General features: G+C 39.4%; 1 protein-coding gene across 2 annotated transcripts in view; it reads right to left on the bottom strand.

Moving 5' to 3' along the window:
* The window catches only part of hprt1l (hypoxanthine phosphoribosyltransferase 1, like), a 38,704-nt gene extending 17,641 nt beyond the window's left edge, over positions 1–21,063 (bottom strand). The window contains exons 1-3 of one of the 2 annotated variants that reach the window (XM_039763350.1): positions 20,588–21,063; positions 8,939–9,045; positions 5,700–5,883 (exon numbers count right to left, since the gene is read on the bottom strand). In XM_039763350.1, coding sequence (XP_039619284.1) covers positions 5,700–5,883; positions 8,939–9,045; positions 20,588–20,605 — 309 coding nt within the window. In that variant the 5' untranslated portion in view covers positions 20,606–21,063. Of the gene's footprint in view, positions 1–5,699; positions 5,884–8,922; positions 9,046–20,587 lie in introns of those variants that run through there. The other variant, XM_039763351.1, reaches the window with a different exon arrangement.
* Positions 21,064–25,992: the final 4,929 nt, after the last annotated feature.

The raw sequence follows: 25,992 nt of genomic DNA, 5'->3' as shown, positions 1-25,992 counted from the left end.
TAACCCACCTCCCTCTGGGTAGGGTGAGGGGTAATCTTACGGTCTTGTATGCATGTTATCATCCAGTTCAGGGATTCTCAAACTCAGTCCTGGGGACCCACTATGGCTGCAGGTTTTTGTTCCAACCAGCTTCTGTTTTTAACTGAACTCCTGGGCTAATTAAGTGAACTGTTATTCCCCAGATTATGTGTTTTGTGAACAATATAGAAATTAGAAAACTAAGTTTGGTAAAAAAAAATATATATATATATATATTAAAATGCACTAAGCAGTTATTTTTTAACAATATTTTCGTCTTAATTTTCATTCTGATTTTCCAGGAATTCTAATTGTTTAATTAATTCACTATTTACTATTTAGTGGGGCTGACACTAAAGTAGTTGCAGCCTTTCATGATTCAGTGTCGTTTGCCTGGGTGTCTGCTCTGCTAGTCTCTAATTGTAATTATTAAGATACAAAGAAGGGAGCAAACTGCACAGAGAAAGGGTGAAATATAATGAAAGCAACAAAAGAGAGTTAAGCATTTAAATCTAGAGCAAAAATAGAAATATTTCTAAATGTCTTATAAAATGTAAAAATCATGCTGTGATGCTTGTCTGAATGTAGAATAAGAGAAGAGGAAAACAAATACCAGCTAATTAAATGAGCTCAGTGTATTCAGTTGTTGTCACTGATTATAAATCTGGTTGGCACAAAAACCTGTAGCCACATTGCATCCCCATGAACAAGTATGGGAATCCCTGATCCAGTTGACACGCTGAATGACCACCAATGGGCGAACTAGAGATGATTGCCAGCATTCTTTATGTTTCAGCACCACCATGCCCCTGTTGCTTTTGAAATTAAATACAGTTGGCTTGGTTGGCATCCCAAATATTTTTGGGACTCATTCTGTCTTTGTGGCTCGAACAGCCATATTATATATTTAAAATAATTTGTGTTATTTTATAATGTTGCTCATATAAGTTGAATGCAGAAAACTCCCGCTATTGGTCCAAGAGATTATGATATGCTAACACCCACTGGAGAGAGTAATCACAGAGCACCCTACCTTTTTTTCCTATGTATTGTGCCTACGTGAACACACAGTAATACCCGAACTATTCCGAAGCCACTTTTGCACTGTTTAGTGTCTTTTGTATCTCTTACCCTCATACACCTCTATCGTAAGAGCATCCCTTATCTACGATGGAGCGCTCGATGAGAAGAAAATATGGAACTGGTTTTAAATTAACAGTCGTTGAAGTGGCGAAAGACCTTGCTGACCTGATTGTATGGATGGTTTTAACGCATGTGGTTGGTCTGCCATTGCGAGAAGCAGATCATGGAATGTTGTATAGTTTACCTGGTAGGTAACCACCCATACAATCAGGTCGGGACTTAGACAACGAATGCAATGAATATAATTACTCTGATCTACAGGATGTCAAATAAACTAACTACACGCCATGGCGCAGTGTAAAAGGACTTCCTCTCTGACGCTGATGTCCGATCCCTGCAAGGGGAGCAGTGGACTGTGTACGCCTGATGGGCCCAAATAAGGGCAAAACACGTGTCATATACTCTTTGCATTATTTGACAGTAAACTATACTATACTATACTATATATATATATATATATATATATATATATATATATATATATATATATATATATATATATATATACATATACACACACATATACATACAGAGGTGGGTAGAGTAGCCAAAAATTGTACTCAAATAAGAGTTAAAAAGTACTTAGTGAAAAGACTACTCAAGTACTGAGTAATTGTTTGATCATAATACATTATTTTTAGAAATGTTGTAATAAACAGACAAAAATATAATATGTGTAAATTCTGCTATTTCCAAATAATAAAATAAAAAATGAGTAAAAATAAATAACATCTTTACAAAATAAAGATGCACAAATAACACGAAGTTCCAAATCTCAGTTTTTCACAACAAAGCTTTTGAAGCCAATACCTACATACAGTAAGTAACATGTATGTATGAACAGTGCAAACTACTTACAGTGACAAGATATACTGTACACCAGGGGTGCCCAATACATCAATCGTGATCGACCGGTAGATTGGAAAGGAAGTGCAGGTAGATCGCGTTGCATTAAAAAAAATGTTTTTTAAATGTTAGTCTATCATATATCCTGCCTATGGCATTTGCCACTTGATTGAAATACAGGGGGGCCAGTCTGAGATCTCTTTTCTTCTAACACACTGGTCATCCCGCATGCACAATCAAACGCGTGAGCTACTGCAAAACTCTGGATATCTAAGTGATCTAGTTAGCCTTCCAATTTATATTGACTAAAAAGGGATTTTAAAAAAATTGTTTGGGGAAGGTACGGGCTGGATGTGGAAATGGAAGAGGATTTTTTTTCTCTCACAATGTCACAATCGAAGTATGTTTGTCTGATCTGTCAATCTATCATTGCTATTCCAAAGAAGGAAAATGTGGAAAGACACTTTCGAACTGTTCATATAAACTACGAAACTGTCTTCCTTCCGAAAAGCGATCCGAGAAAGAGAAAGGAGAGGGAACTAAAATCGCAGTTAAATCGGACAGCCGTCATTTTTCACTCGGCTGAATTCAAAAGCAAAGGCATACACAGCGAAGCATCGATCCAGGTGAGTCACTCGATCATTAAGCATAAGAAGTCCTTCCAAGATGGAGAGATGATAAAAGAGGCCTTTGTTGAGACAGATGGCTAGGGAGAAATTCCTGCGGAGATTTCAAGACCCCTGGCTGGAGAAAAAGGAGTTTCTCCTTGTCATTAAACATGCAGAATACAAGCAACTTAATAACAATCAATGGCCGCTAGACTTGGCATTTTTTTTCCAATCTGACCAACATGTTGAATGAGCTTAATTTACAGCTGCAAGGAAAAGAGAAAACCATGGTCAATATGATTAGCTGAGTTAATGCTTTCAAATGAAAAATGCAACATCTGCCCTCAAAGCTGCAGGGCCTTGATTTGGGGAACATCCAAAAGCTTGTGTCAGAGCTGGAGACGCAATGGAAGGCGTGTGCGCAACTCGACAGCATATGCTACATAGCAGAGTGAAAATTGTCTGTCAGAGTTTGACAGACAGTTTCAAGACTCATTTTTACTTGTACCAATCGCTACATTTAAGTGCTATCCATTTAGGGAAGATGTTGAGGGTGATTCACCCGCATCAAAAATTGCAACATTGTTTCACATAAAACTCCTCTACAGTGGAGGATGAGATTTTGACACTACAGGATGACATTCAGCCGAAGTATGGGTCTCTTGGACAGTTTTGGAACTTACTCACAGAGGAAAAAGTACCTGAGTGACCATAAATTAATTGAACTGTTATTGTGCCATATAATATTATATATATCTATATATATCATTTTTAATGTAGGTAGATCATTTTGACCTGGTCATTTTATAAGTAGCTCGCAAGCCGAAAACAGTGTGGGCACCCTTGCTGTACACTGACAGTATAATACTGCATATTCACTTGCCTTCCAACTAGCACAGCTGATAGAAAATAACATTATAACAAGGCAGCTTGTGCACGTACAAGTCTGTCTGGGTCTGTTCTTCACTCAGTGAAGTGATAGTTAAGCTTCAGCAGGAGTTGGCTCTCATTTTCATGTACAGTATTCTTTCTTTCCCTGCTAGCTGTCTGTGAGGAATTTGTGCCGCTAGGACGCGACAGTTTGTGTGGTCATGTGACTGCATGGCTACGTCTGGATTTGTGAAATGGAGCCATGTGATTGTTGTTGCTACATCTGATTGGTGAAACGGAGTCTTGTGATTTTTGTTGCTACATCTGATTGGTGAAAAAGTCATGCAGTAGATCTCTCTGGCAAAAATATAGCATACTGTATCTAATGGAAAAAAAAGGAACGATTCGAGTGTTGCCCAATGTAGCGGAGTAAGAGTACCATTTCTTCTTCACAAATGTACTCAAGTAAAAGTAAAGTGCAGTAAACACTACTTTTAGAAGGACTATATATATATATATATATATATATATATATATATATATATATATATATATATATATATATATATATATATACATACACACACACATACAGTTGAACCTCGGTTTGCGAGTAACTTGGTTTACGAGTGTTTTGCAAGACGAGCGTGTGTGTGTGTGTGTCTCTGCTACAGCCCTGGGAGACTGCAATTGCTTTGGGACACTCTTCCACGTGTCATCCCGTTGGGTGGAATCCCACAAGAGTTTAGAAACTACCACTAATCACTACACAGACCCTCGATTTACAAGCATAATTCATGCTCGCAGTCCAAAGCACTCGTATATCAAAGTGAATTTCCTCATAAGAAATAATGGAAACTCAAATGATTCATTCCACAACCCAAAACTATTCATATAAAAATGATTAATATAAAATATAAAGTAAAAATACATAAAACAAATTAACCTGCACTTTACCTTTGAAAAGAATCATGGCTGGTGTGAGTGAGTTTCTAAACTCTTGTGGGATTCCACCCAACGGGAGGACACGTGGAAGAGTGTCCCAAAGCAATCACAGTCTCCCAGTGCTGTAGCAGAGACAGACACACACACACACACAGCAGACTGTAACAATCTTACGGTCTTGTATGCGAGTTATCATCCAGTTGACATTTGGAATGACCACCAGAGGGCGAACTGGAGGTGACTGCCAGCATTCTTGACCTCAAAGTTAGAGGTGCTGTTTCTCATCCCAAGAGCTGTAGGTAATGACCGAAAGACTGAGATCACAAGTACAAGTGGCAGAAAGTGCAGGGAGCCTGGGCGGACACTCTGTTGATAGGATGAGAAGCTCAGTAGTTCAAGAGAGCCTCAAAGTAGAGTCCCTGATCCTCTAAATCAAGAGGAGCCAGTTGAGGTGGTTTGTTCATGTCATAATGATGCTCCATGGGCAGCTCCCTTCAGAGGTGCTCCAGCCACATCTAACTAATTGCAGACCATGCGGCAAACCATGGCATGCTGGAGGGATTCTCCCTCTTGGCTAGCTTGGGAATATCGTGAAAATTCCTCTGAAGGAACTGGAATCTATAGCTGGGGACAGGAAAGTATTGGTCTGCTGCCACCATGGCCCTCATTGGGAAAAACGGTCAAGAAGATGAGATGAGAGATGTATTTGCCAGGCTTCTACTTTTCTCAAGGTGTATTATTTGTCCTTTAGGGATCATCAGAAGCTTTTAAATCAGCAAAGTGATAGCCATGGCCTATAATATCAATTTTCTTTTTAACCAAATAAATTGTATTAAAAACTGAGACACTTGATGCTTCAAACAAATATGCCCAGACTCTCACATGCTGGAGCAGGCCAATTTGCATGATTACACAGCAACGGTGAAGGGTGCCAAGTACCCAATATACAAGCTGCCAGCTTTCAGCATTTCAGAGCAAAAACATTTAGCACATTAATGACAAAGAGTGCTAATGTTAGATGTTCAGTTGTTTGGACAGTTTTATGCACTGTTTTTGATTAAGTGTTTTGTTTGATGTTATTCCAGGCTCATATACACATTATGGAATACAATATTATTGTGTTGGCTTCAAGTTTATTTTTATAACTCAAATATGTTTATCATGGTAAAACTACAGTACTTGAGAAAAATCAGTTAAATATAGTGATTTTACAATCATTTCAGAAGAGATTTAAATTTCAGAAACAAAACACAATAAATAAGCACTCACATGGTAGCTTTTTAGCCTAATGAAATCCACAGTCAATGGCACCGAAGTGTCACGGTTTTGATTGAGTGCCTTGATGTAATCTAGCAGGTCTGCAAAGAATTTATAGCCTCCTTTCAGTACACAAAGAGCCACAATGTGATGCCCACCCATATCCTGCATGATATCTCTGGCCAAACGCTCAGTTCTGCAGAAAAAGAGACAGAAAAATGGAGAGTTAAAAGCAAGCACAATGCCCTGCATTCAAGCTTTGGGGCCAAATTAAATCCTTTTATTTTTGTTAAAGGTTCCCGTTAAATTTTGAAATCGTTATCAACAGTATAATCCAGGTGTTCTCAAACTCAGTCCTGGGGACCCCCTGTAGCTGCAGTTTTTGTTTCAAACAGCTTCTGTTTTTAATTGGACTCCTGGGCTAATTAAGTAAACTGATATTTCCCAGACTCTATATTTTGGAAACAATCTAGAAAACTAGTGTGCTTTGCCCCCTGCTTGCTTCGCTTGCCAACCCCAGCCTACGTTACGCGCCAGCCACTTTGCATCTCTGTCACTCGCGTATGTGGATTTCACTTTCACCAAACAAATCTTTTAATTCTCGTGGATACGAGAATTCTTCATTGGGAAGAAACACTACTTCTCCCTGATGGCAGCACGAATTAGACATTCTACAAGTCTGCAACTTAAAAGTTTAAATCCGAACAATATATTCGATGTCTTTTCACTGTTCCATTATTTCACAGAGTAATAATTTCCATTTGTTTGGCAAAGTAACGGCACCCCATCCACTGCTGGTTCCTGCATTGTGGTTGGTGCTGCCTGAGTAGGCTCTGCCTTCCACAATCCTGAATTGGATTAAACGGGTTTGAGAATATCATGTCAGCAAGAGGATTTTCTTTTTAATTTATTAAACAAACATGGTGTCTGTTCTGGGTTCAAATTCCACACCCAGTTTGTCATCTTGTGTTTAGTTTTTACATTGCGTGCGAGTTTTCCTCTGGATATTTCAGCTTTTCTTTAACTTTCCCAAATAGAAGGTTATATTTATTTGTGATTGTAAATTGTGAAAGGATGTGTAGATCTACAGTATGAAGAATTTGTACCCATTCCACAGGGATGGTTCCTGCTTTGTGCCCAATACAGCCAGGATAGCCCTCCCCAGCAACCCTGACCTAAATTAAGCCAATATGAGAATATCATATTATTTTTGTCTACCTAAATGCATTTCAGTATTTGTATTAATTTGCTTTTTATCAAATTATGCAAGATACATTAATCCACAGTTTTCACATACTGAACATTATAAAATACACTCACCTAAAGGATTATTAGGAACACCTGTTCAATTTCTCATTAATGCAATTATCTAATCAACCAATCACATGGCAGTTGCTTCAATGCATTTAGGGGTGTGGTCCTGGTCAAGACAATCTCCTGAACTCCAAACTGAATGTCAGAATGGGAAGGAAAGGTGATTTAAGCAATTATGAGAGTGGCATGGTTGTTGGTGCCAGATGGGCCGGTCCGAGTATTTCACAATCTGCTCAGTTACTGGGATTTTCACACACAACCATTTCTAGGGTTTACAAAGAGTGGTGTGAAAAGGGAAAAACATCCAGTATGCGGCAGTCCTGTGGGCGAAAATGCCTTGTTGATGCTAGAGGTCAGAGGAGAATGGGCCGACTGATTCAAGCTGATAGAAGAGCAGTTTTGACTGAAATAACCACTCGTTACAACTGAGGTATGCAGCAAAGCATTTGTGAAGCCACAACACGCACAACCTTGAGGTGGATGGGCTAAAACAGCAGAAGCCCCCACCGGGTACCACTCATCTCCATTACAAATAGGTAAAAGAGGCTACAATTTGCACAAGCTCACCAAAATTGGACAGTTGAAGACTGGAAAAATGTTGCCTGGTCTGATGAGTCTCGACTTCTGTTGAGACATTCAAATGGTAGAGTCAGAATTTGGCGTAAACAGAATGAGAACATGGATCCATCATGACTTGTTACCACTGTGCAGGCTGGTGGTGGTGGTGTAATGGTGTGGGGGATGTTTTCTTGGCACACTTTAGGCCCCTTAGTGCCAATTGGGCATCGTTTAAATGCCACGGACTACCTGAGCATTGTTTCTGACCATGTCCATCTCTTCATGACCACCATGTACCCATCCTCTGATGGCTACTTCCAGCAGGATAATGCACCATGTCACAAAGCTCGAATGATTTCAAATTGGTTTCTTGAACATGACAATGAGTTCACTGTACTAAAATGGCCCCCACAGTCACCAGATCTCAATCCAATTGAGCATCTTTGGGATGTGGTGGAACGGGAGCTTCGTGCCCTGGATGTGCATCCCACAAATCTCCATCAACTGCAAGATGCTATCCTATCAATATGGGCCAACATTTCTAAAGAATGCTTTCAGCACCTTGTTGAATCAATGCCACGTAGAATTAAGGCAGTTCTGAAGGCGAAAGGGGGTCAAACACCGTATTGTATTAGTATGGTGTTCCTAATAATCCTTTAGGTGAGTGTATATACGTGCAGTGCTGAAGCACTTAGGCAAAAAACTTTCTAAAAATGTTTGGTTACAAATGATACTCACGTGTCCTGGTGTAATGCATTAGAATCAAGTTCTAATACTCCTAAATTTATATTGTCAGTAGCTGAAAAATGGCACCCCAACAGCCTGCACCCTCTCTCAACCTATGGTGTCGTTACATAATGACTGGAATTTTCATTCACGCTAACTTTATGTATTAAATCCCCTGACACCTCGACTGAATTACCGACAGTGCTATTGTTCTCCGAGTTAAGCAGAAGATGCAGTGGCTGGCAACACAATGAAGGCTTTAATGTCTATCCTTTGAATCAGTCGTAAGCAATATAAAACTAGCATAAGCATAAACATCTTTAAATGATTGGAAAGCATAATGGCTTGATTTTATTTGCTACAACAGATATTGCACAGTATACATATTTTATTGTAATTTTTAAGCAGCTTCATGCAAAAATCAAAGGAATGAAAGATTCAAAACAAAACAGTGAAATGCCTTGGAACAGATGTTGCTGAGGAGCTACACTGAACTAAAAGGATTGCAATTTGGTTACCCATAGTGGGCACAAACCTTCCTTTGATCATTTTGAACCACTCTCCAGGGAACAGTGAACTGGGTTCAAAGCACTGAAACAGGAAAAACAGCTTAATATACTTAAAAGTGTCTACTCACCGTTTACTATGCCTACCTGTCCATAATAAGTCCATGAGGAATGAAAACCCTTTCCAAGTCATCTTCATAATGTTTAGGTATGCAGAACATATTTAGATCATGGCCCTTCTCATCATCTGGAATCTGAAAGAGGAGCATGTTGAAATGTTCATGTTGTCAAGGAGTAAGGCAGCTGTAAGGGTGGCACAGTTGCTCCAACCTGCTTGGTTCAAATCCCATTAGCTCAGTCAGTGTTCTCACTCTGGGCGTTCTGCTTTCCTTCCTATCTCCTCAAAGTACCACCAATTAGTCAGTCAGTCAGTCATTTTCCAACACGCTATATCCTAACACAGGGTCACGGGGGTCTGCTGGAGCCAATCCCAGCCACCACAGGGCACAAGGCAGGAACAAACCCTGTGCAGGGCGCAAGCACCAATTAGTGTATCTGGCAATTCCAAATTAGCTCTGGGTGGGAATGAACATGAATGGGCCCTGTGATGCACTGGTGCCTGATAGTGCCTGGGCTGGATTAAGTGGATTGAATTTATTATATTATGCATTTCCAAGAAATCTGTAGGCACGACTCACAACCAGCTTACTTACAGCTGATAAATATTTAAACAACTAGCGGGCTCTGCCCCCTGTTCGCATCGCTCGTCAACTCCTGGGTGGGCACTACACGCTAGCCATTTTGCGGATCTGCCACTCGCGTATGGGGAAGTGGATGTACATTATTATTATTTTCATGGGAATTGTTACATATGCATAATAGAACTAAACTATCTGCGGTGGGCTGGCGCCCTGCCTGGGATTTGTTTCCTGCCTTGCGCCCTGTGTTGGCTGGGATTGGCTCCAGCAGACCCCCGTGACCCTGTAGTTGGAATATAGTGGGTTGTATAATGAATGGAACTAACTATTTTACATTTCAGCAAGTAATTAACCATAGTAAAAAATAGTAAAACGTAATAAATTGAAAGTATTTATTGCATTATACATTTTCATTCTGTTTTGCTTTGAAATTAACATGCAAATACTTTTTAAACTTACACTTTTACTGTAAAACTTCAGTATAAACTATTTTTTGAATTAAACTTTTTGTCAATATCGCACTGAATTTTGATTCCGTGTTTGGACTTGTATCGTGACAAAGCAACATATAACTGCCCATGAGTGAATATCGTTTCTTTCTCTCTAATAAATAAATCGACTTTTTCAAATGTTTGTCCCTGTGATTTGTTAATTGTCATAGCAAAAGCTATTTTAACGGGAAACTGTAAATGTTTTAATATGAATGGCATATCAAGATCTCCTTTGATGTTATTGTTATCTGCAGAAGATCTACTACTTTGTACATTACCTTTCTTGTCGCCTGTTAAAATTTTACATGTCAGAATTGTTCAACCAATTTTGAATACAACTAATCTTGTACTATTGCATACCTTATCACTGGGATATAAATTACGCAATAACATTATGATACATCCTTCTTTCAATAGTAATTCGGACGGTGGAAGACCGGACAGTGTTAATGGTTGTAGATATTCTACGCGATATTGTAAGTTGATGTTTTCATCTTCTGCAACATCACCACCAACTGTTTCAGCATAGTCAATTGATACGCTATTAAACAATTTGCCGTGTAACCGATGAACAATTTTCACGTTAATTCGTTTGACTTCATCATTTCTCCGTGCTAGGATTGCCCGTGTTCTCATTTGGTCTGTTAATAATCTTTCGGGATGAATTTCTTCAATAAGATTTGGACATAATAAGTCTTCTTTTATTGGGAACTTAAAGTGAGGAAAACGTAAAAATATATAGGAGCTGAGAGTGCAGGAACTGTGTCTGACAAAAGCATTCACATGAATAAGAGGCGAGAGGACCGTGGGTGAATTTGAAAATGGTTGAGAGGAGGGCGGGACTTGAAAAAAATCTCTTGGCAACAGTCTCCTCTCAAGATTTTCTTTTATAATAGAGAGATATACACTAGATTCATAACACATGTGAATAAGCCCACCTGTAGTTGTGTTCTACAAAGTTCTGCAAATGGTCTTCTTACAGTTGATGTCAAATGTTACTCTTATTTAGTTGGGTACAGTTGGTAGTACTGCTGCCTTATAGTTCCAGGAACCTGGGTTTGAATACCAGTCCATCCATTTTTCAAACCCACTGGGTTGTAGGGCAGCTGGAACCAATCGCAGAAAGTATAAGGCAGGAATAAATAAGTCCACATTAGGCCAGTCCTGCAAACTCCACAGATTCATAGACAAGTTGTCCGAATGTCTATATGATGGATTATCTGCCTGTCAGGTAAACTACCACTCCGTCCCTCCATGTTCTAACCTAACTAATCGTTTGGGGTCACGGGGAGCATGAATAGACTCATTCTTAGAAGCACTGGGTGCAAGGTAAGAGACAGTCCAGGATGGGATGCCAATTGATAGTTAATTCAGAGTCTTGGGTGAACCGATCTACAAGCCAGTATCAATGCATGTGGGTAGTGCTATAAATTACTGACATCTAGGGTTCAGTTTAAACATGATATCCACAATCTTGAGCTATGGTAAGGGTTAACAGAGAACAACAGAACTTTTAAAATATGCTTTTCATTATTCTGTTTCAAGATATTTATTAATTGAAAAACAATGTCATTTTTGGTAAAACAATCCGTTTGTACATTACGCTCATTTTCCCCCCTCACTTGAAACTTGGCACATAAATACTTGTCACCTCAAGACCAGTTTTTGACATATAACCTTCACTTGGGCAGCAGGAGCAGCTTAGGGCTGGAACAAATGGCATGGAGTACTAAAGTGTTATCGAACAATAAACATTGTGATGATGGCCTAATGGTTAGCATGCCTGCATTTCAAACTTAAGCTCCAGGTTCTGTTCCCACCCATTACATTAAACTTTTTCTTTAATGAAGAGTTTTTGTCGTAGCTCCATGCTGACCTGGGTGGCGCTATATTGCAGTATATCCAAATTTATTTTTTTGCAATTTGGGGTTGCAAGCATGATCTCTCACCATTACATCAGCATTGCAACCTGATCACCACTGTTTTCCTGTTGTATTTGAAGATGTATATTCTCTTAACCACTAGTAATAACCACATAGTGGAGTCAAATCTCAGAACAATGTGGAGTCGTGAATCATATTTAATCTAAATATAATAATCCCCCAACCCCCCACTTTAAAAATCACAGCGGATTTTTAAAATAAAACCTGGAAAAAGCCAAGAAACATGGTTGTATCTGCAGAAGTAAAGCTAGCTTGGTGAATGTTTGTTTCAGCATTAAAAAACACTGTATGTAGTTTTACAAGAAATTCTCCGCTCAGCTAGCTCCCCTCCTATTAGCAACATTTACAGAAGCCAGAGATAACCAATTTCTTCCACAAACTTTTCGTCAAGCATTAATCACTGTCTTTCCAAAACAAAATAAGGACTTATTACAATGTGCATCATACAGACCAATTTCACTTCTGAATAACGACGTTAAAATACTCTCTAAAATCATAGCTAGAAGGATGGAGAAAGTGCTCCCTCGGTAATATCACAAGACCAAACTGGATTTATTAGGGGCCGACACTTATCTTCAAATCTTCGACGCCTGTTTAATGTAATATACTCACCAACTAAATCAAACACCCCAGAAATATTATTATCATTGGATGCAGAAAAAGCATTCGACATGATTGAATGGAAATACCTTTTTACTATATTGGAGAAGTTTGGGTTTGGCCCGAACATTTGTGCATGGATTAAATTACTGTATACTAACCCAGAAGCTTCAGTTTGCATCAATAACATTTGCTCAGACTACTTTAAACTAGAACGTGGCACAAGACAAGGATGCCCCTTGTCACCGCTGCTGTTTGCGATTGCCATTGAACCACTGGCAATACATTGTCGAAATACTGATCAGATAAAGGGGATTAGCAGAGAAGGACTGGAACAGAAAATCTCATTATATGCAGATGACATGGTACTGTATATATCGGACCCAGAAAATTCTGTGCCTGCAGTCTTAGCAGCACTCACAGAATTTCAAAAGCTCTCTGGTCTCAGAATTAATCTGAATAAAAGTGTACTCTTTCCAGTGAATTCTCAAGCATATAATATTAGATTAGACACCCTACCTTTTATCATTGCAGAACAGTTTAAATACCTAGGGTAAACATCACAAGTAAACATAAAGCTCTTATCAACAAAATTTCGTGCCTGCATGGAAAAAATTAAACAAGACTTGCATAGATGGTCAACCCTTCATCTCACACTAGCTGGAAGAATTAACACTGTTAAGATGAATATTCTTCCTAAGCTCCTTTTTATTTCAAAACATCCCAATATACATTAATAAATCATTCTTTAAGCAATTAGATTCAACAATAACCTCATTTATTTGGAATTCAAAACATCCACGCATCAAAAGAGCGACCCTACAAAGACAAAAGGCAGAAGGCGGCATGGCTCTACCTAACTTCCAGTTTTATTACTGGGCAGCAAATATACAGGCGATAAGAACCTGGACACAAATAGAAGAACATACACAGGCATGGACCGCAATAGAAGTAAAATCCTGCAGTACTTCTTTGTATTCCTTGCTCTGCTCCAATAAACACACGTTATCGGCAATACACTAATAACCCAATTGTGCTCCACTCACTTAGAATCTGGAACCAATGTAGAAAGCATTTTAAGACGGAGAAGCTTCTATCTGTGGCATCCCTGCAAGAGAACCACCTCTTTCAACCTTCACAAACATATGCAGTTTTAATATCTGGAAAAATTTGGAATTAACTTGCTTAGAGATCTTTATATAGACAACGCCTTTGCATCCTATGAACAATTACATTCCAAATTTAACATTCCAGCTACACATTTCTTTCACTATCTTCAAATCAGGAACTTTGTTAAACAGAACCTTCCAGATTTTCCTCATCTTGCACCCTCATCCACGCTGGAAAAATATTGCTCAATCTCAAGGATTAGACTCCATCTCTACAATATATAAAATCATTTTACAATCCCTTCCTTTCAAAGATCCAAGAGGACACTGGGAAAATGACCTCTCAATTAATATATCAGAAAAGGAGTGGAAAGTAGCAATGCAGAGAATTCACTCGAGCTCCATATGCGCAAAGCATACAATTATACAACTCAAAATTATATATCGAGCACATCTGTCTCGACTAAAACTCTCCAAAATGTTTCCAGGGCATGATCCAACCTGCGAACGTTGCAACCAAGCCCCAGCCTCACTGGGTCACATGTTCTGGGCCTGCACCAAATTAACATTATTCTGGACAAAAATTTTAATTACCTCTCAGACAGCCTCGGACTCACAATCCCTCCTAACCCATTAACAGCTGTGTTTGGGGTTCTTCCAGAGGGCTTAAAGTGGAGAAAGACAAACAAATTGTGATTGCATTCACTACACTGTTGGCACGCAGACTTATTCTGATAAACTGGAAGAACCCAAACTCTCCTCTTTTAAGTCAGTGGGAAACTGATGTGTTATATTATTTGAAATTGGAAAAAATCAAATACTCAGTTAGAGGATCTGTACAGACTTTTTTCAAAACATGGCAGGATCTAATCAGTAATATTTTAAAATAAGTTTATAAAGCACAGAGAATTTATTAATTTAGGTATTTTTACAAGCCTTAAATTTTACACCGTTTGGCTTGCTCTCTCTCTCAGGGTGGGGATCGATCTGTTCTTAACATAATTTTTTTGTAAAAACTTGATTGCAATAAAATTAATAAATAAAAAAAAACACTGTATATACAGTGCATCCGGAAAGTATTCACCGCGCATCACTTTTTCCACATTTTGTTATGTTACAGCCTTATTCCAAAATGGATTAAATTCATTTTTTCCTCAGAATTCTACACACAACACCCCATAATGACAACATGAAAAAGTTTACTTGAGGTTTTTGCAAATTTATTAAAAACAAAAAAAACTGAGAATCACATGTACATAAGTATTCACACCCTTTGCTCAATACTTTTTCGATGCACTTTTGGTAGCAATTACAGCCTCAAGTCTTTTTGAATATGATGCCACAAGCTTGGCACACCTATCCTTGGCCGGTTTAGCCCATTCCTCTTTGCAGCACCTCTCAAGCTCCATCAGGTTGGATGGGAAGCGTCAGTGCACAGACATTTTAAGATCTCTCCAGAGATGTTCAATCAGATTCAAGTCTGGGCCACTCAAGGACATTCACAGGAGTTGTCCTGAAGCCACTCCTTTAATATCTTGGCTGTGTGCTTAGGGTCGTTGTCCTGCTGAAAGATGAACCGTCGTCCCAGTCTGAGGTTAAGAGCGCTCTGGAGCAGGTTTTCATCCAGGATGTCTCTGTACATTGCTGCAGTCATCTTTCCCTTTATCCTGACTAGTCTCCCAGTTCCTGCTGCTGAAAAACATCCCCACAGCATGATGCCGCTACCACCATGCTTCACTGTAGGGATGGTATTGCCCTGGTGATGATCGGTGCCTGGTTTCCTCCAAACGTGATGCCTGGCATTCACACCAAAGAGTTCAATCTTTGTTTCATCAGACCAGAGAATTTTGTTTCTCATGGTCTGAGTGTCCATTAGGTGCCTTTTGGCAAACTCCAGACGGGCTGCCATGTGCCTTTTACTAAGGAGTGGCTTCCGTCTGGCCACTCTACCATACAGGCCTGATTGATGGATTGCTGCAGAGATGGTTGTCCTTCTGTAAGGTTCTCCTCTCTCCACAGAGGACTTCTGGAGCTCTGACAGAGTGACCATCGGGTTCTTGGTCACCTCCCTGACTAAGGCCCTTCTCCCCCGATCGCTCAGTTTAGATGGCCGGCCAGCTCTAGGAAGAGTCCTGGTGGTTTCGAACTTCTTCCACTTATGGATGATGGAGGCCACTGTGCTCATTGGGACCTTCAAAGCAGCAGAATTTTTTTCTGTAACCTTCCTCAGATTTGTGCCTCGAGACAATCCTGTCTCAGAGGTCTACAGACAATTACTTTGACTTCATGCTTGGTTTGTGCTCTGACATGAACTGGCAACTGTGGGACCTTATATAGACAGGTGTGTGCCTTTCCAAATCATGTCCAATCAACTGAATTTACCACAGGTGGACTCCAATTAAGTTGCAGAAACATCTCAAGGATAATCAGGGGAAACAGGATGCACCTGAGCTCAATTTTAAGCTTCATGGCAAAGGCTGTGAATACTTACGTACATGTGCTTTCTCAATTTTTTTATTTTTAATAAATTTGCAAAAATCTCAAACTTTTTTCACGTTGTCATTATGGGGTGTTGTGTGTAGAATTCTGAGGAAAATGAATTTAATCCATTTTGGAATAAGGCTGTAACATAACAAAATGTGAAAAAAGTGATGCGCTGTGAATACTTTCTGGATGCACTGTATTTTCAAAAAATTGAAGGCCAACCCTGGGATTGTCCAACTTTAAATATAAAATATATGGCGTCCAATGGCAGGAAAGGATATTGTTAGAATTTGTTGCAAGTATTAAGCCCCTCATTTTCAATGTAGGAGGCTAACTTTTAAGCTGAATGACAGTCTGACTGGGGTGACTTGGTGGTAGAACATGTGGCCATGATCTTAACAGCATTTTATAAAGGAGAATCCAAATTTATATTACGGATTCCTCTCTTTTTGTCAGATCTATTCCAAAAGGCTGCTGTTCCTGGACTTTTTGGGAGTTTATAGCCAGACATATCCATTAAAACTGCTTCTTGCGTGGGCATCTCTACAATTGCTTGTTCAGACAAATTTGAAGTTAAATTTACAACAAAAAGTTTAGAAATCAAAAACCTGTGCAATGCTGGGAAACACAGTTAGCCATCCTTAATAAAAAGAAAAGTGTCTGTGTTTCTCTGTGTCTGTATGCCCGTCCAGTTGCAAAGGCTCTGTCATTCCAACAGATGGTGCATCACAAACCTTTGTAGTAATAAAAAGCATTACACTTGTAATGGCACACAGCAAACACACATTGACACTGCTTTTATGAATTCCATACCAAATGGCAACTAAATGGACATGTGCATTGCATTTGTCATTTAATAACAAACTAACATCAACACTGTTTTTATGCATCCCATACCAAATGGCATATAACAGAGACTTATGTATTATACAGGGAGTGCAGAATTATTAGGCAAGTTGTATTTTTGAGGATTAATTTTAATATGGAACAAACACAGTGCTATCAGTCAATCCAAAATGTTAATAAACCTGAAACCTGAATGTTTCACAACAGAAATGTGAGTGTGAACATCATCAGGGGAATACATATGTGCGCACAATTATTAGGCAACTATTAGTGTGCAGATTTATTATGCAACTAAAGGAAAAATGAAAATTTTCCCATCTCACTTGTTTATTTTCATCTGTTATAGTGAGAATAATAAACAAACACCTCAAAATTTACAAATAAACATCTCTGACATCCATCCATCCATTTTCTAACCCGCTGAATCCAAATAGGGTCACGGGGGTCTGCTGGAGCCAATCCCAGCCAACACAGGGCACAAGGCAGGAACCAATCCTGGGCAAGGTGCCAACCCACCGCAGATCTCTGACATTTCAAAAAAAATAAATCAATCAATCAATGACCAATATAGCCACCCTTCTTTCCAATAACAGTCATAAGCCTTTCCATTCATGGAGTCTGTCAGTTTCTTGATCTGTTGACGATCAGCTTTTTGTGGAGCAGTGACTACAGCCTCCCAGACACTCTTCAGAGAGGTGTATTGTTTTTCTCCCCCGTAAATCTAGCGTTTAAGAAGTGCCCACAAGTTCTCGATAGGGTTTAGGTCAGATGAGGAAGGGGGGCCATGTCATTATTCCTTCATCTTTAAGGCCTTTACTGGCTGGCCACGCAGTGGAGAACTTCGATGCAAGTGATGGAGCATTGGCCTGCATAAAAATCAAGGTCTTTTTCCTGTATCACTGTTTGAAGAAAGTGTCTTCGAAAAACTGGCAGTAGGTTTGGGAGTTGATTTTGAGTTCATCTTCAATGCAAAAAGGTCCAACTAGCTCATCTTTAAAAATACCAGCTCATACCAGAACCCCACCTCCACGTTGGAGTGGAGCTCTGTGCCCATTACTGATCCACAGGTCCATCAAGAGTCACTCTCATCTCATCGGTCCATAAAACCTTTGAAAAAAATCTGTCTTCAGATATTTCTTGGCCCAGTTTTGACGTTTCAACTTATGTTTCTTGTTCAGTGGTGGTTGGGTTTCAGCCCTCCTTACCTTGGCCATGTCTTTGAGCACTGAACACCTTGTACTTCTGGGCACTCCAGGTAGGTTGCAGCTCTGGAATATGAAAGTACTGGAGGATAATGGGTTCCTGGTAGCTTCACGTTTGATTCTTCTCAAATCTTTGGCAGCTAATTTGCGTCTTTTGTTCTCAACACGTTTCTTGCGACCCTGTCGACTATTTGCAACAAAATGTTTGATGGTTCTGTGATCACACACCAATATCTTAGCAATTCCAAAAGTGCTGCATCCCTCTGAAAGACTTTTAACAATTTTTGACTTTTTAGAGTCAGTTAAATCTCTTTTTTGGCCCATTTTGCCCGAGGAAAACTAGCTGCCTAATAATTCTGCACACCTTGATATAGGGTGTTGATCTCCTTAGGCCACACCCTCCCTCATTACACAAATACACATCACCTGACATGCTGAAATCCAATAAGCATTCAAGTTAATACAGCTTGGAGTTGGAATATACGCATAAAAATGATGATATGGTCAAAATACTCACTTGCCTAATAATTGTGCACACAGTGTATGTCATTCCAACAGATGGTGCATCACAAAAATCTGTAGTAATAAAATGCATTACATGTGTCAGATCAACAGAGGGCGCACCACAAACATCTGAAGTAATCCATTTTACACAGAGGTAAATCCATTTTGGCACAGAGGTAGTACTGCTGCCTCACAATAAGGAGACCGGAGTTTGTGATCACAGTATGTTCTTCTCATGTCTGCGTGGGTTTCCTCTGGGTGTTCCAGTTTCCTCTCACTGTCCAAAGGCATACAGGTTAGTTGGACTGACACAAAATTGGTCTTAGTGGGTGTGTTTGCCCTGCAACAGACTGCCACCTTTTCCAGGATTTGTTCCTGTCTTTGTTCTGTGCTAGCTGGGACAGGGTAATGGTATTGATTAAATGGGTTGGAAAAATGACATGACATGTTTGTGATGCACCATCTGTTGGAATGTCAGGTTCGATGCATTTTATTAATACAGTATATGCATTACAATATATATTCCAATAGATGATGCACTGTAAAATACTAATGCAGAGGTCTACACATTACTTAGATTTCAACCTGCCTTAGATGTGTAGCTCCTCTACTTTATTATTCTATTGGTCAAGATGATGTCCAATCAGAGATATTTGCTGATTATTAAATTTGTCCCTAGCAACATCAGTTATCATTAAGAGTAAAATGATAGCATTACTAGCATCCATTGTATGGTGTGTATATTGTTCTATCTACAAATTATTAAGAGTCTCGTGTTTTTATTGTATGCTATCAAAACAAATCCTTGGTATTAATTAGATAAACATAATGATAATATTATATCCCAGTTTGAGCAAAACGTGTAAATATATGCAGAAACAAAATATTTCCATTAATAAGGGACACAAACAACAGGAAGGCTTAATTTATGCATACCTTCATGCATTCAAATATAATAATAATAATAATAATAAAACAACTGTTAACAGTTCGAAGGCCTTTCCAGCTGCAGCTTGTCCAGTTAATGCCATGGTGCAGCTTAAATGGAAACGCAACATAACGCGATCGTGTTTCAGAGCCCGTAAAGCATTTCGCGCGATTTGAAGAATGGAAATACTAAATAAATAAAACAACCGTGGGCGTTTAAGCGAAATAGTCCTCCTCATATATACTACCTTTTTCTTGAAATAACGAATCTTGTACATTGAAAGAACGTTACTCCAATTCTCATTCATCCACCCCTTTGTAATCGCTGTTTAAGCAGGCGGGCCGAAACCTTCGGAGGTTTGGATGCAAGGCAAGGACCAATCCCGGAGTTACACGGCGGGTCAATTTAGAGTCGTTAATTAACGGAACTCGTTGATCTTTGACACATGGGAGGAAAACTCGTGCAGCCATCATACCATAGTCATTTACCGAGCAATTCCCTTTTAAGGTCACCAGGTAAAACCTGAACCAGGTAACTACATTTTTTTTTCCCAAACGTCAAATACAACGCAAAGCGAACATCTCACACGCAGTTTATAGGTGTTTCCATAGCAACTGTCAAAGAGAGCAGCTTGTTGAATGTGCCTTCCGCTTTAGGTATTCACTGCTGAAATTTAAAAACTTCGAGGGCGCAAATTCGAATAATGTGGAGCCCCGATTACCCATGACAATCCTTCCGAGGCCAAAAAGCAGCAGTAAAATAACATCAAGCGCGAAATGTAGTGAGGAAGTTTAAATAAATAAAAAACGACATTTCAGCTGTACACTATTCACGCGATTCTTTCTCAGCAACGCACACAGACCAGGTACAAAATCCTCTTTTGCAGCCTACCGCAAGAAGACGCGTTTATTAATAATAAAAAAATACGCAAAATGCGGCTTGTTTTTCTAATTAACATCCCTATAATAACATTATAAAAATCGCATCTTACCCTGAGACCCGAGGACATGATAGTAGAGACGTGCGGAGGCAGAGTTTCTCCACAGCTAGGGTCACATCACCGGAGCCGTCCTCCTCGCATCTCCTCTGGCGGCGAAAGGTCACCGCCCGTCGCGTGTTCTCGTCTTGCTCTTCCGCTGCTCAGCGGTAGCCACCTGTATTGGGCGCAACCCGCCGTTTAAAACCTTGACGTCACAATCCTTTTGGTTGAATAATCTGATTTATTTGGTGCCGCCCTGGATTTAGTATCCTCTTATCACATATTCTATCAGCCCAAACAGCTTCCCGATTGTTACGCACCTGGTAAAAAAAAACTCTTACGTGTGTACGGGCGCCCGTTTATAATAATCGTCCAGTTCTTTGGAATTCTAATGTAGTCGTCGTAGATCTGTGTGTATGAGTATACACATATTATCGTTTGAGCCTTTAAATACGCTTAAAAACTTAAGGTAAAAAGAAAAATTACCAGTGTTAAAAGTGTATGTAAACAGCCTACAGGTCTAGAGGTCATTTAACGATACTGGTTTTGTTATGTAGAAGCCATCAAAGTGTATTATAATTAGCTTTTACTGAAATGATCCTCATGCAGTTTTATTTTATAGTGTTAATCTAAATCAATAAAATATTACAAACATAGGTCAGCGTTCTAATATTTGTTTCCTTCATTCTGATCGCGTTTCAGCAATGGAACCAGTATGTTGTCAGTAACACGAGACAAGACAGATTTTGCTTGCTGAACACTTTTGGGTGTATCTTATCTGCTAATCACACAAATTCCCTTTAACAATTTCTATCATGTACCATTTTATTGCAATCACTTTTTTTTTGGATTTCCTCTCATAAGTATTCATATGCAGTACAATAATCACACCTATGATGATCTAAAAGTAGTGGCACCGAAATGCATGTCTCAGATATACCAAGTACTGATGTTTCGCTTGTGAATGGGAAAGCCATGCTAAAATATCTCATTACATTATAAAGAAGTGGCCGCTTGGTATGCATTTTGTCCCTGGGCAAAAAAGTGTGCCACATAAACCACTTTTCGAAGCAACTAAGGTATTTTTGCCTCCTCTTGAGATAAAACTTGGATCGATGACAAATTTTGTGAAAGTGATAAACAATGACAGGGAAGGATTCTGATATTTGAGACTTATGTTTCCATGAATTACTGATGCCAAGATTAAGGAGGGCATTATTGTTACTCCACACGTCAGGCGCCTCATCAGTGGCAGTCTGAAGATCAGAGGAAATCACATGGAATGCCAGTTGTTTTTGTATTTTCTTGGCAACTTGTAGGACAAAGTGGCCATTGCCATTACACTTGTGTACAACAAAATTTGGTATGACATCTCATACTGTAAAAGCAGCAATTTACATATTTACATATATACAAAAGACAGAGCAGTAAAATAACAATTAGCAATAATAAAAAATATGAATAGATTCAGCCTTTGGAGGCTTAAGCAGTGCTTGAAGTGGACCGATACTCACTTCCAACATAAAGTGCCAGTACCTTTTTCGAATATCTTCACTGCAACCCACCAGAATCTTCAATCCAGTGTCAATGTATCCCTGTGCTCAAAGTTTCAGTGGAACCCCCACCATCTTCCCCACTTGCTATTCAACAGACTTTCACCACCATGTGACTATCAATATTTCACCATACTAGTACCGTTTTTTAGTGCACTAATGATCACTGGAATGTCTCCACAGCTATTCAAGGGGGACATCCCCAAGTTTTCGATCAAGTGTTGATTTATCCTATGACATATTGGATTCCCTGAACTCTTTAATTGAATTTTAATTTATTGCCATAAAAAGTGTATAGCCAGTAATTTGGTTCCATTATAACCACTTAAGTGTGTGTACATCGTATAATAACATTCCAAAGTGGGGTTTAATTCAGTTCTTGGCAGTTGGACAGTGGGGCGATGGAGGCCTTGGCAGTTGCACAGTGGGGTGATGGAGGCCACAGCTCTGGGACAAAAAAGCAGTTTTTCAGTCTGTTTATGTGGGATCAGATTTCCCTACTCTGTACTGCTTACCAGATGATAGTGGATCAAACAGTAAATATCCTGGTATGTTGCGTCTACCGACGCTGGTAGCCTTCTTCTTCCGTCCGCTAACGTAGACACTGTCCAGATAAAAGAGGCCTATCCCAATGATTTGCTGAGCCACCTTTACCACATGAAGCAAAGCCTTCTGCTCTGCAGACATGAAGCTGGTGTATCACACAGTCATGCAGTGATAGAGGATGCTGCCGATGGAGTTGGGGTAGAAGTTCACCAAAAGTTGGTTCTGGTTCAGTTTCCTAAGGAAGTAGAGTCTCTGTTGGGCCTTTTCACCAGGTAAGGGACCATGTCAGCTATTGTATTACGTAAACACCAAGGAACTTGATGCTCTGCTTCTCCAAAAATTTGTGGAGTTGAAAGTGGTCCGTCTTCCTAGTTCTTCTGAATGCTGATCTCCATTGTTCTGGCAGTGTTTAGGAGCAGGTTGTTGTTCTTACACCACTCAGCCATATATTCCACCTCATTCCACACAGCCTTGTGGGGTTCCTATGTTCAGGATGAGAGCTGAAGTATAGTACACAGTCCTGATGCACTGCAGTCTGTTTAAGAAGAAGTCCATGACCCTGGTTGCCTATCTTATTGACAAGTTTATAGGGGGATTAGGATAGTAAATCCATGCAGATGAAACACATTCATACTGGAATGAGCTTTTGAAATGAAGACAGGGCTGTTCCCCACATTAATTCGAACTGCACTGATTTTTCAGAATTATCGATTTAACAATATTTTAGCAAAGAAATGCAGGCGTTTTGCCGATTATAAGCATACAACAGAATGACGTGGACATGTAACTCATGTCCCATAATCCACATGAGATTTTTTAATGGACATTTTTAAATTGTTTGCAGTTGTCCCAGCATTGGCTTCCATAGATTCACTATAAACTGAACAGGGTAAGGAACAAAAATAAATAAATAAAATATAAATGTGGGAGTATTCCGTTAAATACAACTGCTGACACTCATTTTGTGGTATGCATATTGCTGTGTCTGTACAGACTAGTTAATGAGGGTCTCATGTTAGTATAAATTGTCTAAACGTGTGGGATGTATTATACCTCTCTGTGAAAGCAGAGACAAAGCATACATTTACACATTCTTTTCATTTCTCCTTTACAGCTGTTCATTTTTCTTCCTTTGTTATTTCCTCACTTTATTCTTAAACATGAATCCCACCTCTCTTGCCATCTAGTCATCGATATGTCTGTTGTCTCTTAGTCTAATCTCTGAAACTTGTTTTATTTTTAGTTCAGAATTCCCTTTTTCCTTCTCTAGACCTACATAATTTAAGAATTAGGATGTTAACTTTTTTTCATCATTTCTTTTCTTAGCCCAGAAAATCTCTTATGCTGTACTTTACGTGTCTAAATGCTCTACTTATCATTTCCTCTTTTACTTTGTCACTACTTGGCTTTTTAAGACCAAATAAAATTCTGCTGGTCACTTAGTCTATTTATATTTTAATTTTCCTATTACTTGTTTTCTATTGTTTGAAGGCCAACAATTTTGCATTGTTTTTCATTGTCTTTTTTCCCATTTTATCCTTTAAATTGAATAATTCTCCTCTATTCAAATACTATGGTAATTTTTTCTTTCAGATGCAGGCAGATGAACAGACTACAATTCAAGTTCCCTCACATTTATTTTAATATGGAACCCTGAAAGTGGAAATATTTCAGTTTCTATGAAATCTGTAACTCCTCTTATATCTGGAGAGTCCATCCATCCATCCATTTTCTAACCCGCTGAATCCAAATACAGGGTCACGGGGGTCTGCTGGAGCCAATCCCAGCCAACACAGGGCACAAGGCAGGGCCCAATCCTGGGCAGGGTGCCAACCCACCGCAGGACACACACAAACACACCCACACACCAAGCACACACTAGGGCCAATTTAGAATCGCCAATCCACCTAACCTGCATGTCTTTGGATTGTGGGAGGAAACCGGAGTGCCCGGAGGAAACCCACACAGACACGGGAGAACATGCAAACTCCACGCAGGGAGGACCGGAAGCGAACCCGGTCTCCTAACTGCGAGGCAGCAGCGCTACCACTGCGCCACCGTGCCGCCCATATCTGGAGAGTCACAAAGGTTAATCATTATTCAGTTTTACTTAACATCTGTAAATAATTAGAAAAAAAAAATATATTTTCAAACCCACTGCATCTTGGCATCACTAAACACAAGGTAGGTGTCAGCCCTAGTGTAGTACTGACCCATCACAAAGCCTACCTAGTGACACCCACAGTTCAATTGAACTACCCCAATAGTCTGGCCCAAAAGATTTGGGAGGAAAACTGCAATCCCAGGGAGAAAACCAGTACAGACAATAACTGGGTCTGGGATTCAAACCCATGATGTGGAATCCATGAGGGGTGTACTGGAAAATAAAAAAAAACTCAGGGATGAAGCAAAATGAATTGAGCTACACATTTGATCATTTACTTTTGCCGTTACTTCACTTTGTATTTGTAATATCCATCATTTGTGATAATTGTGTGGAAAAATATCTTTAAAAGGGCAAATTTCAACTGGTTGCTAAAGGAAGGAAGGAAGGAGCTTCCTGGGAGCATGTATATACATGTTAAATAAGTGTGTAATCTTAGATTAGAAAAACCTAACACAAAAGGGACTGGAGGAACTTGGTGGACTCATTACATACCAGAGCAGTCAGATAAAGATCTTGTTAACCATTAATAGATGTTGAGAAGGATCTGTTCTTCTCAGAATAACAAATCAGGACCAGTATGAACTAATCCTGTTCGGAAAAAGGAACATTTGACCTAGGCTGGGTTGGCAAAAAGTTTTCAAAGACATAAAGTCATGCCCAAACAGGATTGGTCAAAGGACAGAAGGCCTGAACCAGTGGACTCAACCCCACACTAAGATTTCCCATTGGTCCAAGAAGTAGCTCAAGGGAGCACAAAACTGGCATAAATTCAGCCTAAGAGAGAAACTAAAGTCTCTCTCATTTCATCCATCCAGAGGCCATATCAGCAAAAACACATTTGTTTGTACTTAAGAGTCTTAAGGGTAAGAAAACTGTCCTAAATGGATCAAAAAATCTCAGAATGATGCAAATTTGAAGCAGGAGTTTAAAAAAAAAAGCCTTTAATCAAATATTCCAATTTAGGAAGCTACTCCTAAATTCACCACGGTTTTGAAGAGTCTGTGAGCTGCTCATAAATCCCTTACCATAATAATGGGCTTCAGTGTGAACATAAATGTGTGTGTAAGTCCTGGTGGTGAGCTTCGTTGAGCTTTAGCATGTGCTATACATGTCTGCAAATGCAAAATGTGAAGTCATTCGATTGTGTTAGT

Source organism: Polypterus senegalus, chromosome 9 (genome assembly GCF_016835505.1).
Source record: "Polypterus senegalus isolate Bchr_013 chromosome 9, ASM1683550v1, whole genome shotgun sequence".
Classification (NCBI taxonomy): domain Eukaryota; kingdom Metazoa; phylum Chordata; class Cladistia; order Polypteriformes; family Polypteridae; genus Polypterus; species Polypterus senegalus.
Note: the sequence above shows the minus strand (reverse complement) of the source record. Positions and strands in the feature narration are given on the sequence as shown.